The sequence below is a fragment of the Hemiscyllium ocellatum genome, chromosome 4 (assembly GCF_020745735.1).
Source record: "Hemiscyllium ocellatum isolate sHemOce1 chromosome 4, sHemOce1.pat.X.cur, whole genome shotgun sequence".
NCBI lineage: Eukaryota > Metazoa > Chordata > Chondrichthyes > Orectolobiformes > Hemiscylliidae > Hemiscyllium > Hemiscyllium ocellatum.
In genome coordinates this window covers 99,755,669-99,771,239 of record NC_083404.1, presented here as the reverse complement: position 1 = coordinate 99,771,239, position 15,571 = coordinate 99,755,669, and the positions used below count along the sequence as shown (strand labels likewise).

At 42.8% G+C, this 15,571-nt stretch overlaps 2 protein-coding genes across 3 annotated transcripts in view; one reads left to right on the top strand and one right to left on the bottom strand.

The window, feature by feature from the left end:
* The window catches only part of cibar1 (CBY1 interacting BAR domain containing 1), a 66,635-nt gene extending 64,361 nt beyond the window's left edge, over positions 1-2,274 (bottom strand). The window contains exon 1 of the mRNA XM_060824422.1: positions 2,084-2,274. Within this exon, the coding sequence (XP_060680405.1) occupies positions 2,084-2,118 (35 nt within the window). The 5' untranslated portion in view covers positions 2,119-2,274. The remainder of the gene's footprint in view (positions 1-2,083) is intronic.
* LOC132815021 (RNA-binding protein 12-like) overlaps positions 1-15,571 on the top strand; it is a 129,019-nt gene that overhangs the window by 93,158 nt on the left and 20,290 nt on the right. The window lies entirely within an intron of this gene.

Genomic DNA, 15,571 nt, shown 5'->3' with positions numbered 1-15,571 from the left:
CCAGCCTTAACAGTCTTCTGCAAGGAATTCCACTGATTCAATGCCATCCGAGAGAAGAAATTCCTCCTCATCCGTAGTTTAAATGTGCAACCCCTTACTCTGAGATTATGCAGTCTTGTCCTTCACTCTCTCAAGGGCAAACAACCTTTCTGCATCTGCCCTGTCGAGCAGCCAAAGATCTACGTATATTTCAATTACGGCTCCTCATTTTCCTAAATTCTAATGAGTACAGGCTGAACTGATGTAACTTCACCTCATAAGACAAAACCTCCATAATTAGTAAAAATAGAGGGAACCTTCTCTGGACGGCTGTCAATGCCAGGATACCGTTCCTTAGATAAGGAACCCAGAATAGTTCACGATATTCCTGCTGTGGTCTGACTAGTGTTTTGTCTAGTTTTTGCAAAGTCTCCCTGCCTTTATACTCAATTACCTATAAAGCTAAATGCCAACATTCCATTTACCTTCTCACTATCCACTGAATTTAGATGCTAACATTTTGTGATTCATGCACAAACAGTACCAAACCCTTCGGTTGTTACGTACTTTTCTGCAGTCTTTCTTCAATTAAATAATCTTCAGCTCCTCTGTTCTTCCTGCCAAAGCACAGAACTTAATGTTTTCCCAAGTTATATTTCACCTGCCAATGTTTGTCTACTTGCTTAACTGTCTATATCCCGCTGCAGACTCTGTATCGTCCTCATTACTTGCATTCACACCTATTTTTGTGTCATCCACAATCTTGGCTACAGTACATTCACTTTACTCAACCATGCCATTAATCTACATTGTAAATCATTGTGGCCCTCACACTCCTGTCATTATACATTACCATCCTGAAAAATGCCCTCCTTAACCCAAATCTATTAATTAGAAAATCCTCTATCCATGCTGAGGTACTACTTCCAACACCATGGGCTTATCTTATTAAGTACCTGATGTGTGGTACCTTATCACAAATACAAGTTGTCCAACTCCTTAATTCCTTACATCATGCACATAGGCAGGAGTAAGACCAGTAGGGGATTTCAAAAGGAGAATGAAATTTTAAATCAAGTCATCATAGGTCAGCAAGCACAGCAGTGATCTGTGAACAGGAGTTGGTGTGAGAAACTGCACAGGCAGCATTGTGTTGGATGATTTTACATTTCTGAGTGGAGATGGGGTAAAATGTAAGAGGCTTGTCAGGAATATACTGGAATCGTTAAATCTAAAAGTAAACAAAAACAGAGGACTCTATGACATGGATGACAACAGCTGAGCTAGTGTAAGGTGGTTAAAGTGATATTCTTGAGATTGGCATATCTACCATCAAAGATGGTGTGGCAATATGGTTACAAACTTATCTTGGGGTTAAATAGAACAAAATTGTTCAGCTTCAGACAATTTTTACAGAAAGGAGTGGGCTCTCAAGTTAGCAAATGAAATTTGCAGCTGCAATTGAAGATAATGACTTTCATTTTCCAAATTTTAATTGCAGAAAATTACTGAAATGGAGAGGGAGGATGATGAGGTAGAGCAGCATATTATCAGTGGACATGTGAAAACTAACACATCACTTTTGGATGATGTCAGCAGTAGAAGGTAAACAAAAAACATGACAGAACAAGGATAGATTCTTGGGGGGCACCAGGTATAAGGAAAGGGCAGTAATGCAATAGTCTGTGAGAATGGTGGGGTACAGGATTACATCTTTGAGGACAGGTGATGGCAGTGGATGTAAAGGGCAGAGGGACATAAATAGAAGAGAAAACAGGCTAATGCGGATATCAGAACATGAGGAATTTGGATGGTTGGCAATTTAGATGGAATAAAGCCAACTGAGTTGAAGATGGATCTCATGGACAAGATGAAAAGGGCAGGACAGGAGATTAGAGAGATGCAAGTTCATTCCTTGCCAATCCCTGAACCTGAGAGACTCAAGTAAAAGCAAAATACCGAGGATCTCAGATGAATAATTTCTTTCCCATCGTCAACTGACATTGTTGGTTCCCAAAGCCGCTGATGGAGCCAAGGCCTTCGGCCTCGAGCTTGCCTACAGACAGAACCCGAAACTGTGCCGGGGCGTAACGGGAAGTCTTACCTGGCTCGCGTGTCCTGATCACGGGCCTGAAACATGACGGTTGCGACTCGTTTAAAAAGTGACGAGAAAGGCGGCCGCTCCTTCAGCCGCAGCCGTAATGAGCCTTCGCCATGGACAGACTGCCCCAGTCAAAGCAGTGCGGGACTGGCCCCGTTACCATAGCAGCAACAGCAGCCCCGCCTGAAGCACGCCCCCGCCACGCGCTCCCACACTCCTCCTCAAGGCTCACTCCCTGCCCCCGCCCCCAGCAAAGCCCGCCGCGAGCTGCTCCGACCATCGCCGTTGAAAACCACGTGATCAGAAAGGGTGCAACAGCTTGGAAATTCTTCGTGAATTGCTCTACATTGGGGTAATGCATAGCACTCATTCAAAACGACTGATACTTCTCACGCACCTTTACCATCTTCCCACTACAGATGTCTCTTGTTCTGCCGCTTAGAGTTAAAGTCAGGACCTTACAGAGGTCTAGACAAGCTGACTCTGTTGACATAAAGAACAAGTTAAAAATCGCACAGCATCAGGTTATAGTCCAAAAGGTTTATTTGGAAGCACTAGTTCCTTCATTTTTTTTCTATTCTTTCCCTTTCCTACATTACCACAGTTAGGTGGTAGTGCTTATAGTTACCCCAGCACCCATGTGTGTGTGCAGGTGTGAAACAGTGAAAGACTACAGGTGTACGAATCTTTATTCAACTCCCACCACCAGGAAGAAAGGAAACACCCAAGTGGCCAGTGACAAGCAATGCCCTTCTCATCAAAGGGCAATGCTGTGTGATCAAACAGTGAAGGGGAGGGCAGGGATTAAATCAAAATAGAGTTGAAGAGGGAAACAATGCACTCCACACCCTGCAGTGCCCACCTTTCCCTGAACATCTCAAAGGTGTTGGTGGATATCACGTGCTCCTTCTCCATACCCACGGAAGAGGGGCAGGCAGTCGGCCAAAACGACTCCTTCCAGGCTCGCTACCTGGACCTGTTTATGGTAGTTTGGTCAGGCCCAAGAGCAGACCCACCAGGAAATCCTCTGACCTATCCTTCCTCCTCTGCACCGGGTGCCCAAAGGTCAGGAGCATGCGACCGAAGTGCAACCAAAAACAGAGAAGAAGGTCTGTAAGGAAATCAAAAAGGGAGTGCAAGCTCCCACACCCAATATATACATAGTCCACACTAGTTCCTTCCATGGTTGTGGCATTTAATCCTCGATGGGTAATTTATGCTGCCAATCAACAATACCCATGTGTCATGAACAAATTTTTTAAAATGGTGTGAAGTGATGCATTTTGGTAGGACAAACAAGGCAAATAAGTAAATGTTGAATCATCATTGTTGGTAATCCCATGCTGATGAGCTTTATTGTTTACCTAGGAAATTTCATGTCACTGGTCATGGGTTCTGTAGGTCCTTGCGTGATGGATGAATATGGCTGAACCCTAGGAAGTACAGATGATCAGGGCCGCTGGTGTGCATGTCATAGTTCCTTAGTAGGAAACGTAGTTAAGAAGGCATACAGGATACTTGCCTCTATTAGTCAAGGCATTGAATATAAGATCATAGGAATTATGAAGGTGCTGTATATAACATTAGATTAGATTATTTTAGATTACTTACAGTGTGGAAACAGGCCCTTCGGCCCAACAAGTCCACACCGACACGCCAAAGTGCAACCCACCCATACCCCTACATATACCCCTTACCTAACACTACGGGCAATTTTAGCATCGCCAATTCACCTGACCTGCACATCTTTGGACTGTGGGAGGAAACCGGAGCACCCGGAGGAAACCCACGCAGACACAGGGAGAACGTGCAAACTCCACACAGTCAGTTGCCTGAGGTGGGAATTGAACCCAGGTCCCTGGCGCTGTGAGGCAGCAGTGCTAACCACTGTGCCACCGTGCCGCCCAAACACAGCTTGAGTATTATGTGCAGTTCAGTTTGCCATATTATAGGAAAAGTGTGACTGCACTGGGGAAAGTGCAGAAGAGATTCACCAGAAATTTGAAGCATTTCGGATATGAAGAGAGATTAAATAGAGATTAAATAGGGTTGATTTCCTTAGAGCAGAAAAGGCAGAGGAGAACCTAAATGGGATGTATGATATGATGAGGGCTATAGATAAGATTAGATTAGATTACTTACAGTGTGGAAACAGGCCCTTCGACCCAACAAGTCCACACCGACCCACCGAAGCGCAACCCACCCATACCCCTATATTTACCCCTTACCTAACACTACGGGCAATTTAGCATGGCCAATTCACCTGACCCGCACATCTTTGGAGTGTGGGAGGAAACCGGAGCACCCGGAGGAAACCCACGCAGACACGGGGAGAACATGCAAACTCCACACAGTCAGTCGCCTGAGTCGGGAATTGAACCTAGGTCTCTGGCGCTGTGAGGCAGCAGTGCTAACCACTGTGCCACCGTGCCGCCGTACATAGGAAGAAATGTTTCCTCTTAGATGCGGAATCAATATCCAAGGGGCATAGATTTAAGGGAGAATTTTTTTCACACAGCAGGTGGTGGGTATCTGGAACTCATTGCCTGAGAGAGTGATAGAAGCAAGAATCATCACAAGTTTTTAGATGATCGCTTAAAGTGCTGCAGTAGTATTTGAAGTTTGAGCAGCTTTGGCTCAGTATTTATAAACTGGAGACAAAATGGATGGTGCCAAGATTCGGGAAATCATCTCAGGAACGGAAATTGCAGTGAGGGGGTAGGATTAAGTGGGAGAAAGTCAGGACTGCATGGTCCATGTAGATACCAACAACACAAACAGAACTAAGAAACAGATTATGCACACAGATTGTGGGAAAGTAGGCAATAAATTAGAAAGCCATTCTTTGAACGTGTAGCTGAGAAAGTAGAAAGAGTTTTTAACTAAATAGTGTTGGGAAAGTGTGGGCTCAAGGGATCAAATGTGGAAAGATGTAATACACTAAAGAGACAAGTTTGGAGAGGAAAACAATAATATGGGAAATGAGGCTCAGAGAATGCAAGAAGAGGTAAAAAGAAAACAAAGAGGAACACACCAACAATGAAGACTGGATGTTACAAAGCAAACAAAAAGGACAAAGCTAAAAGCCGCATGTGTGCAACATCCATAACAGAGTAAAAAAAGCATAGTGCACATTATATGTTTTTAAAATCTCATAGTTATTACAGAGTCAATAGTCATTTTGTTACAATAACAATGACAAAGATTGAGTCCTGAATATTCAGGGGTATATAACATTTAAAGAGAAAAATTGGATAATGGTGGAGGTTAACACTGTTAATCAAGAATGGCATCTCCAATAGTTAGAGGAGATCTTGTGTCAGGTGGTCAGGAAGCAATCCAGTTTAGTTGGAGATGATGACTAGTAGGTAAATGAGTTACTATTGGGCGTAGTCTACAGGCTCCCTAACAGTGAATGCAGTGTGGGTCAAGATGTGCAAGAAGAAATATGCAAGAAGAAATAAGTTATTGAATGTCTCTAAAACAGAGATGGGCAGGTTCTTGATTAGTAAGAGGACCAAGAGTTATGGGGACAAGGCAGGAAAATGATGTGAATAAATGTGTCAGTCATGATCAAACGGTGGAACAGATGTAATGGTCAGAATGACCTAATTCTGCACTTACATCTTATGGTCTTATGGTGATTGTGATAAAGAGACAATCATAGATGACTTTAATCTACATATAAATTAGAAAAATCAGATTATCAATTATACTCTGAATGATGATTTCAAAGAATACTTTCGAGAATGTATTTCAGCACAGAGTAGGTTATATTGTGTAATGTGGCAGAATAAATTAATTACCTCTTTAGGATAAATAAAAATGTTTCCTCATCTATGTTATAAATGGGCAACCCCTTATTTTTAAACCATGACCCTACTCCTAGATTCTTCCACAAGATTTACAAGGATGTTGCCAGGGTTGGAGGATGTGAGCTACAGGGAGAGGCTAAACAGGCTGGGGCTGTTTTCGCTAGAGCGTCAGAGGCTAAGGGGTGACCTTATAGAGGTTTGCAAAATTATGAGGGGCATGGATAGGATAAATAGACAAAGTCTTTTCCCTGGGGTTGGGGAGTCCAGAACTAGAGGGCATAGGTCTAGGATGAGAGGGGAAAGATATAAAAGAGACCTAAGGGGCAACTTTTTCACACAGAGGATGGTATGCGTATGGAATGAGCTGCCAGAGGAAGTAGTGGAGGCTGGTACAATTGCAACATTTAAGAGGCATTTGGATGAGTATATGAATAGGAAGGGTTTAGAGGGATATGGGCCGGGTGCTGGCAGGTGGGACTAGATTGGGTTGTGATATCTGGTCGGCATGGACGGGTTGGACCAAAGGGTCAGTTTCTATGCTGTACATCTCTATGACTCTAAGATGAAACATCCTTTTGACATTCAGCGCATCAAGTCCCCTCAGGATTTTGTACGTTTCAGTCAAATCACCTCAGACCCTTTGGAATACAGTGCGAAATTGATGCAGAGGGGTAAAGTCTTATTGGTTTTGTTTGTGGTTTGTGGTGTGGAAGGGCTATATCCTATAGTAACAAGGACGAGGGAATAAGGACCCTAGAGTAATTGATATTTTGGTATTAAGCATCTTCCAAAAGATTCAATTTAAAGGGGTAAGCCATGGCAAAATATCGCAAAGCTGTGTTGTACTTTTCCTTCTGTATTGTGGGACATTGGGTACAGTTCCAGAGCCAGAGCCAGCATGTGTGCAGAAGTGACTCCAGCTACAGCTCCTGGAAGTCCAGGTTGAGCATACTATGGCTTCAGCGTGACAAGAATGGGAACTGAATATCCAGAGGTAGTCGGTGTTTAGGAAGGACAGACAAAAAGGAAGAAACAGTTGAGTTACTTTGCTGATTAAAGAAGACATTAATGTACAATTGATGAAGGATATTAGCTGTGACAATATGGAATCTGTATGGGAAAAACTGAAAAAACACAAGGGGCAAAAACAAGGAGCAAAATTAGAGTGGTACTGGAAAAGCACAGCAGGTCAGGCAGCATCCGGGGAGCAGGAAAATCACATTTCAGGCAAAAGCCCTTCATCAGGAAAATGAATTAATTTAAAAGGATAAGTCATGGCAACATATCTCAAAGCCGAAGGGCTTTTGCCCAAAACATCAATGTTCCTGCTCCTCGGATGCTGCCTGACCTGCTGTGCTTTTCCAGTACCTTTCTAAACTTGACTCAAATCTCTAGCATCTGCAGTATCCACTTCTGCAAAATCAAGGGGACTATATATAACCCTCAAACTGATGTTGGGAATAGTATTAAACAGGAAATTAGAGATTCATGCAATGTAATAATGAGTAATTTTGAGTTAGTAATGAGGAGGATTTATGTGTATATGGGATGGTTTTGTGACGATTCTATCACTTTAACAAGGTGATTTTGTCCTTGAATCTTTTAAGAGAGGTCATAAAGGCAGAGGTGCTGAGGAGACTAGAAAGAGCCTAGTTTAACAATCACAGAGGAGTGTCCAGTTCTCCCAACTCGGGTCTTTTCCTAGTTTGATTTAGCTGTGGCAGTCACAAGATGATGGTGTCCAGGAAAGGTTGCGTCAGCAAATTCTTCCTGACTGACTTTCGCTCTGAAATTGCTTTGGATGTTCTTTGCTTCTACCTGAAGGATCTGTGTTTCAATTTACCTTTTTGCCAAGTGGTGTGTTGAAGGGATGTTACTGGATTGGAGCAGTTCCTTAGTTAAATTGCTGTATCAGGTTGGTTAGGTTTTTCAAGTTAACTTATTCTAAATTCTGTTTTCTTTTGTTCATGTTTCAACTGTAGTATTTAAATAAATTCTGTTGTGTTTAAAAAAAATCTGTTATGGACCAGGCCAGACCCCTGCAGAAAATATTTTAAGAAGGTAGACTAGACCCTAACTTTTCTTATTTTAAAGGGAGAGGTGAAGGGGATATTCCAGGTGTGCTGCAACTGGTCAAACCGCTCGACTTTAAACAGCTCTTTCTAGACCCCTCAGCACCTCTGTCTTTATGAATTTTAAAACCCAAGGACAAAATAACGTTGCTAAAGTGACAGCATCATCACAGTTTTCTGAACTAATATGTAGAAGAACCAACTAGAGAACAGGCCTGACTAGACTAGATTGAATATTATATGATGAGAAAAGAATAATTGGTGATCGAGTTGTGTGAGGCCCCATGGAGATGAGCAACCAAAATATGTAAGAATTCCTCATCAAGACAGGGTGATGTAATTGATTCTAAGACTAGGGTTCTGCATCTAAATAGAGGTAATTGCGATCGAATGAGCCACAGTACAATGGATTGGGGAAGGTTACTTAAAGGGACGTTGGTGGAAAGACAAGGCAAACATTCAAAGAGTGTATGGGTGAACTGCAGCAATTTTTCATTCCAATCTGCTACATTTATCTTCTCTAGTGAAGACCAATGCAAAATATCTATTCAAATCATCTGCCACTTCTTTACTAATTCCCCAGACTCATTTTCTGTGTGACCAACACTTACTTTGTTAATGGTTTCCTTTTTAAATATCTGAAGAAATTTTTCCGATCTGTCTTATTTGTTTGACTAACTCTCTCATTCAAATTTGTCCCTCCTTATTAATCTTGTAGAAATTCTTTGCTGTTTTTTAATATTCTGTCCTATTTTTTGACTTGCCACCTACCTTTGCAACAATTATATATTTTTAAAGCTAATCAGGTGTGACAGGTATGCCCGTTAGATATTTTTCTTTTTTTTAGGAAGGTATCAATTCTGTGCTTTCTGGAATATTCCCTTAAATGTTTGCTACTGCATCTCCTTTGACTGATTCCTTAAGCTAAATTGTTGGTTCACTTTCACTATTTCTCTCCCCTCCCCTATCAGCATTCCAAAAAGACCACTCCCTCCGTGACTCCCTTGTCAGGTCCACACCCCCCACCAACCCAACCTCCACTCCCGGCACCTTCCCCTGCAACCGCAAGAAATGCAAAACTTGCGCCCACACCTCCTCCCTTACTTCTCTCCAAGGCCCCAAGGGATCCTTCCATATCCGCCACAAATTCATCTGCACCTCCACACACATCATCTATTGCATCCGCTGCACCCAATGTGGCCTCCTCTATATTGGGGAGACAGGCGGCCTACTTGCGGAACGTTTTAGAGAACACCTCTGGGACACCCAGACCAACCAACCCGACCACCCCGTGGCTCAACACTTAACTCCCCCTCCCACTCCACCAAGGACATGCAGGTCCTTGGACTCCTCCATCGCCAGACCATAACAACACGACGGTTGGAGGAAGAGCGCCTCATCTTCTGCCTAGGAACCCTCCAACCACAAAGGATGAACTCAGATTTCTCCAGTTTCCTCATTTCCCCTCCACCCACCTTGTCCCAGTCAAATCCCTCAAACTCAGCACCGCCCTCCTAACCTGCAATCTTCTTCCCGACCTCTCCGCCCCCACCCCACTCCGGCCTATCATCCTTACCTTGACCTCCTTCCACCTATCACATCTCCATCGCCCCTCCCCCAACTCCCTCCTCCCTACCTTTTATCTTAGCCTGCTGGGCACACTTTCCTCATTCCTGAAGAAGGGTTTATGCCCGAAACGTCGAATCTCCTGTTCCCTGGATGCTGCCTGACCTGCTGCACTTTTTCAGCAACACATTTTCAGCTCACTTTCACTAGTCCTGCTTTCAGTCTCCCATGTTAAAATTCAAATTGGAGTCTTGGACCCACACTTCTCTCCCTTAAATTGTATGTGACTGTGTGCCATTTCAGAATTCTGAGAACAAATTGACAGTGTCCAGGTACCTCCCCCTTCCACTAATGTGTCACATTATACACATCTTCAGCTCAGAGGTGATGATGTGGAGCCTAAGTTCCTTAATTAGACAACATTTGCTGCCGATATGGTCACTGCAGACTCCATTTGGTCGCACACACCACAACTGCAACACAGTTGCCATCTCTATTATATTTAACTTCCTAACTGTACTTTTAAGCTGCAGTAACATCTCATGAATTAAGCTATTTAGCCAAAAGAGAGACAGTCAAAGTACGCATCAATCATCTACTTGTTTTCCTGTGATGTCACACTTTGGTTCTGACAAATAGAAGCAGATTGAAAGAAGCAGATTGATTTAATTTTAATCTCCCAGTGCCACTCCTGCTCTCACGTAGATCTACTCTTTTCTTTATGAAGCTGCTGCCTCCAAAACCTCTTTCTCATGCTGTTTGAAAAGCACAAGACTCTTCCAGGTGCTGGTGACTATCTCCCTGTCCACCTGATTCTTTGTTTGACGGTTTTGTTCTTATTCATCTGACAAATTGCACTTGTTTCTGGATCAGTGGTGCTGGAAGAGCACAGCAGTTCAGGCAGCATCCAACGAGCAGTGAGATCGACGTTTCAGGCAAAAGCCCTTCATCAGGAATAAAGGCAGTGAGCCGGAAGCATGGAGAAATAATGCTTATCTCTCCATGTTTCCGGCTCACTGCCTTTATTCCTGATGAAGGGCTTTTGCCCGAAATGTCGATCTTGCTGCTCGTTGGATGCTGCCTGAACTGGCTTCCAGCACCACTGATCCAGAATCTGGTTTCCAGCATCTGCGGTCATTGTTTTTACCAAATTGCACTTGTTGTCTGGGTTTATATTGGCCAGTGAGAGTGGGTGAATTCAGTTGGCTGCAGGCTGGTTAGCTTTGCAGAGTCACACCAACAGCATGACGTCACCATGCTGTTAATTCACCATGAAGTCCTACCTTGACAATCTCACACCTCACCTGAGGTTTGAAGACCTTAACTTAAAGCACCACCAGTCAACTGTCTGTAATGAGACAGCAGTCCTATTTTCTGCTGAGATTACGGTGATTTACCTATTTAAGTCAATTAGCATCAGTGAATAAATAAAAATTCTCATTGAAATGAGATTTTGTGCTTATATATAACATTGAAGTGTGACATTTTTCATCTTACTGATATTCCCTAGTTGAAACATTTCTAATCCGATAGAAACAAAAAAGAAATACAAGAAATGTTACATATAGCAGTTGACTGGAATATGTTTATTTCTGTGTTCAAGATGTTACTGTATATATGTCAATCTTTGATTTAAAAGGAATTTTGGGCCTGGAGTTTCACCAAGTTGGACAGACTTGGGATCCCTATTAAAGTGACCATCCAAATTCCATGATTTGTTCCTTTTTTTTTGCTGGCGTGTGGTAAGTGTGTTGGCATCCTGCCTGCAAGCAGTACTCTTGTCCTTGAGGTCTCCATTGGAGGCATGGACAGTTCGAACCAGTCATTCTTTTGGAGTCGGACTCCATTTATATGTGATTCTTAGTACTTCAGAAGTATTACCTGTAGGGGAACCATAATCCTAAGTAGAGAACCACATAGAGGAAAAAATAATGTGCTTGTGGAATGTTTTTTATTAACAGATTTTGAAATAGAAAATAAAATGTGTTCTTTCAGTTTCAATTGTTGAATTCTGTATGAAAAATTAGATGTATTTATTCTACAGTGATCGATTATAGGCCTCTTTTCTCACAGGTAAGTCGGCAATTACATTCAACAGCATTGCATACATGTGAAGATGCATTAATGCTGTTTTACATTAAACACTGAAAAATACACTACTTGAGAATTCTAGATGTCATGATCTGAAATAATTTCAATCCTAAATCTTTCAACATAAGAACTAGTTGGAAATTCAACCATTTGAGCTTTCTCCTCCATTCAGTATGATCATGGCTGATTTCATGTTGGCATCCACTCCACTGAAATCAAAGACAACAAGATAAAGCTGAAACACTTTCAACAGTCTTCAGCCAAACTGCCGAGGGGATGATCCTTCTCTATTTCCCCCTGATTGCAACATTTAAAAGGCATCTGGATGTCCATATGAATGAGCTGGGTGCTGGCAGGTGGAACTAGATTGCTTTGGGATATCTGGTCAGCATAGACAAGTTGGACCGAAGGCTCTGTTACCATGCTGTACATCTCTATGACTCTATGACTTTCTTTGAGTTGAAAAATGTGGCGCTGGAAAAACACAGCAGGCCAGGCAGCATCCGAGGAGCAGGAGAATCGATGTTTCGGGCATAAGCCCTTCTTCAGGAATGAGGCTGGTGTGCCAAGCGGGCTGAGACAAAGAATAGGGGGAGGGAATTTGAGGGAGGGATGCTGGGAATACGATAGGTAGAAGAAGGTGAGGGTGAGGGTGATAGGCCGGAGAGGGGATGGGGGCGGAGAAGTCGGGAAGAAGATTGCAGGTCAAGAGGGCGGTGCTGAATCTGGGGGTTGGGACTGAGATAAGTTGGGGGGAAAGGCGGGGGGTGGTGCCAGTGTAGCTGCGGACTTTCTTGACTTCTCCCATAACCCTTTAACCCGTTACTCATTAAAATTTGTCTATCTCATCCTTAAGTTTATTCAGTATCCTGGTGTCCTCTCCACTCTGGGGTAGTGAATTCTCCAGATGCATGGCCCTTTGAGAGAAGCAACTTTTCCTTACTATTTTAAATCTGCCATCCTATAGCCTAAAACTATGACCTCTCTGGCCTATTGCTCCACAGGAAAATATCTGTTCTACATCTACTTTGTCAATACCCTTCAACATCTTATATACCTCAATCAGATCTTCTCTCATTCCTTCGAAACTCTAGTGATTATAGTCCTACGTTGCTCAATCTCTCCTCATCAAGAAAGCCTTTAATCTCTGGAATCAACCTAGTGAACCTTTCCTGAACTGCTTCCAATGCAATTAAATCATTCCTTATGTAAGGGAATCAAAACTGTACTACTCCAGAGGTGGTCTCATCAGTGCCGTGTACAAATGCAACAACACTAGTTTGCACTCCATTCTGTTAACAATAAATGCTAAAATTCCATTTGGCCTCCTATTACCCGCTGTTCCTGCATCCTAGCTTTCTGTGACACATACACGAGGACGTCCAGATGCTTCTACACCAAAAACTTAAAAAATTCTCTCCATTTAGATAATAATGTGCCTTTTTTGTTCTGATTAAAGTGGATAACCTCACATTGATTTGCATTAAACTCCATCTGCCAAATTTTAACCTATTCACCTAACCTCTTGATATGTATTTGTAAATTTCTCATTTTTTCATTGCAACTTACTTTCTCATCTATGTTAATGTTAATTGCAAATTTGGCTATAATATATTCTATCTAGATCCAAGTCATTGCTTTGGATTGTAAATAGTTGGGGTCCAAGGACTGAGCACTATAGCAACCAACTGCTTACAGCTTGCAACCAGGAAAAAGACCCATTTGTTTCTGACTTTCTCTGCCCTTTGTTGGTTAGCCAATCCTCTATCAAAAAATTATCCTTAACTCCCTGTGATCTTACCTTGTGTATCAAACATTTGTGCAGCACCTTATCAAATGTCTTCTTTCAGTTCAGCTTTACGACATCTACAAGACCCCCAATATCTACTTGTTACATTTACAAAGAGCTCTAGCAAATTTGTCAAACATGATTTACCCTTTATAACATGGTGCTGACTCTGATGGATTGTGTTTTGACTTTCTAAATGTCCCATCAGTATTTCCTTATTTCCAACAATTTCCCAACAATAGATGTTAAGCTAACTGGTCTACAGTTTCTGCTTACCTTGCTTCTTGATTGAGGAAAAATCAGCCTTTGAGAAGAAAATGTACCTGGTTCCTGGAGTGCATTGATACACAGGACATCTTGTATAGGTTAGCAAAAAAGATTGAACTGAATCTTGTGAATTGTATTGTCTAAGTCACAATTGCATTGAATACTTTAGAGAGATTTTTGTTGTGAGGCCAAATAGGTTTTCTTAACCTCTCACCAAATGTACCTCATTAATGACCTACCACAATTCCTATTGTGTCTCTCATGTATAATTTTCACTCCATCTGACTGCACATCGTTTCCAGGACAATTCACCACTTGGCAGATATTCATTGAAACAGTGGCTATTCTTGTGCCTGCGCCATCTTTAAAAGCCCATTGTGCTCTTCGAGAAATGCTGCCAGACTGGACCTGGACTGCATAGTTTCTGACAGTTACCCTGGGCATGGCAGACAGGGGAAATTTCAAACTAGCACTGGACGCCCTGACACCAGTTCATTCTAACCTGGTCTGAGGTTGCCACCAGGGTTAAAGCAATTTAAACTGTCTGGAAAAATATACAACAATGTAAAACCATCAATGTCTCCTCCACTCTGCCAAGTTAAGTGCCACCATCTTCTCTCTGATAGCTCATCCTCAATCTAGGTCTGCTACTGTACCCACATCACACCAAGGTTCATGCCCTATCACTCTCACCATTACCTGCAATGTCTTTCCTATTTGCTGTCACCGCTAACCCTGACATCACTAATTCTGCCTGCTATGTTGCCTAATACTCATTCAGGACACATCTCCATCTGCACCAATAGTAACGACTGTGCCATCCTTCAAACTGCTTCTCTCTCATTTCAGGAAGTTAACAGCCCACACTGGGGCATTAAAAAGTCAAGATGAGTATTGCACTGTCCATCACTCCTCATCCATCATGTAGAGAGAATCCTGACTCTTAGTACCTTGAACAGGCTCTGAACTGGGATTGGAGGCTGCTGTTGACTTACTGCACCAAGACCCCTGGAGGAAAGGCAATCCCATTCACTGAGGCTTACCGACAACTATGACATGCTTCGTGACTTTGTATCTGTGCTAAATGGCTTGGCAGCCGGGATAGGACCTGATATCTCCTGCTGAGGTGGCAAAACACAAGGCGGTAATGAAATGTAAGGTTGGAGGCTGTGAATATCCAGGTAGGCTCAATGTGAGTGAGCATTATAGCAGCAAGCAAGGAGATAATTGTCCATGAGTGAGAAGTGCCCTTGCAGCAGCATTGCAATGATAGTTGCTGGCTCAGTCCGCAATGTAGCACTGAAGTGCAAAAGCGTTCTGTAAGTGGATTGCAAATATGCCATGAGCGTTCTTAAGAACTGGCACATGTTGAATGTCAATGTCTGCGTATGTGAGTACATGTGCCTGGTGCCCAAGGTGTGTGACTTGAGATCCTGGTGCCTCATTTCCAACATGGAGGCCTTGCCGAGGAATGTAGGAAAAATTGAGGACTGCAGATACTGGAGATCAGAGTTGAAAAATGTGGTGCTGGAAAAGCACTGCAGGTCAGGCAGCATCCAAGAACAGTGGAATTGACATTTTGGACATCTGCCCTTCATCAGGAATGTTGGGGAGGGGTCACCTTGACTTTTTATGCCCCCTCCCATATTCCTGATGAAGGGCTTATGCTCGAAACATCGATTCTCCTGCTCCTTGGATACTGCCCGACCTGCTGTGCTTTTCCAGCACCACATTTGCCAAGCAAAGTGGTGAGCTGAATCTACCAAGTACCCACTCTCGTTTCCTTGTTGAATTTTTCCAATGTTGAATGTGTTTGGTAAGGTTGAAGGTTGAGTATTAATAAGGTGAGTTATGGCAATTGGCTACTTGCCACTGCCTAGTAAGAATCTCA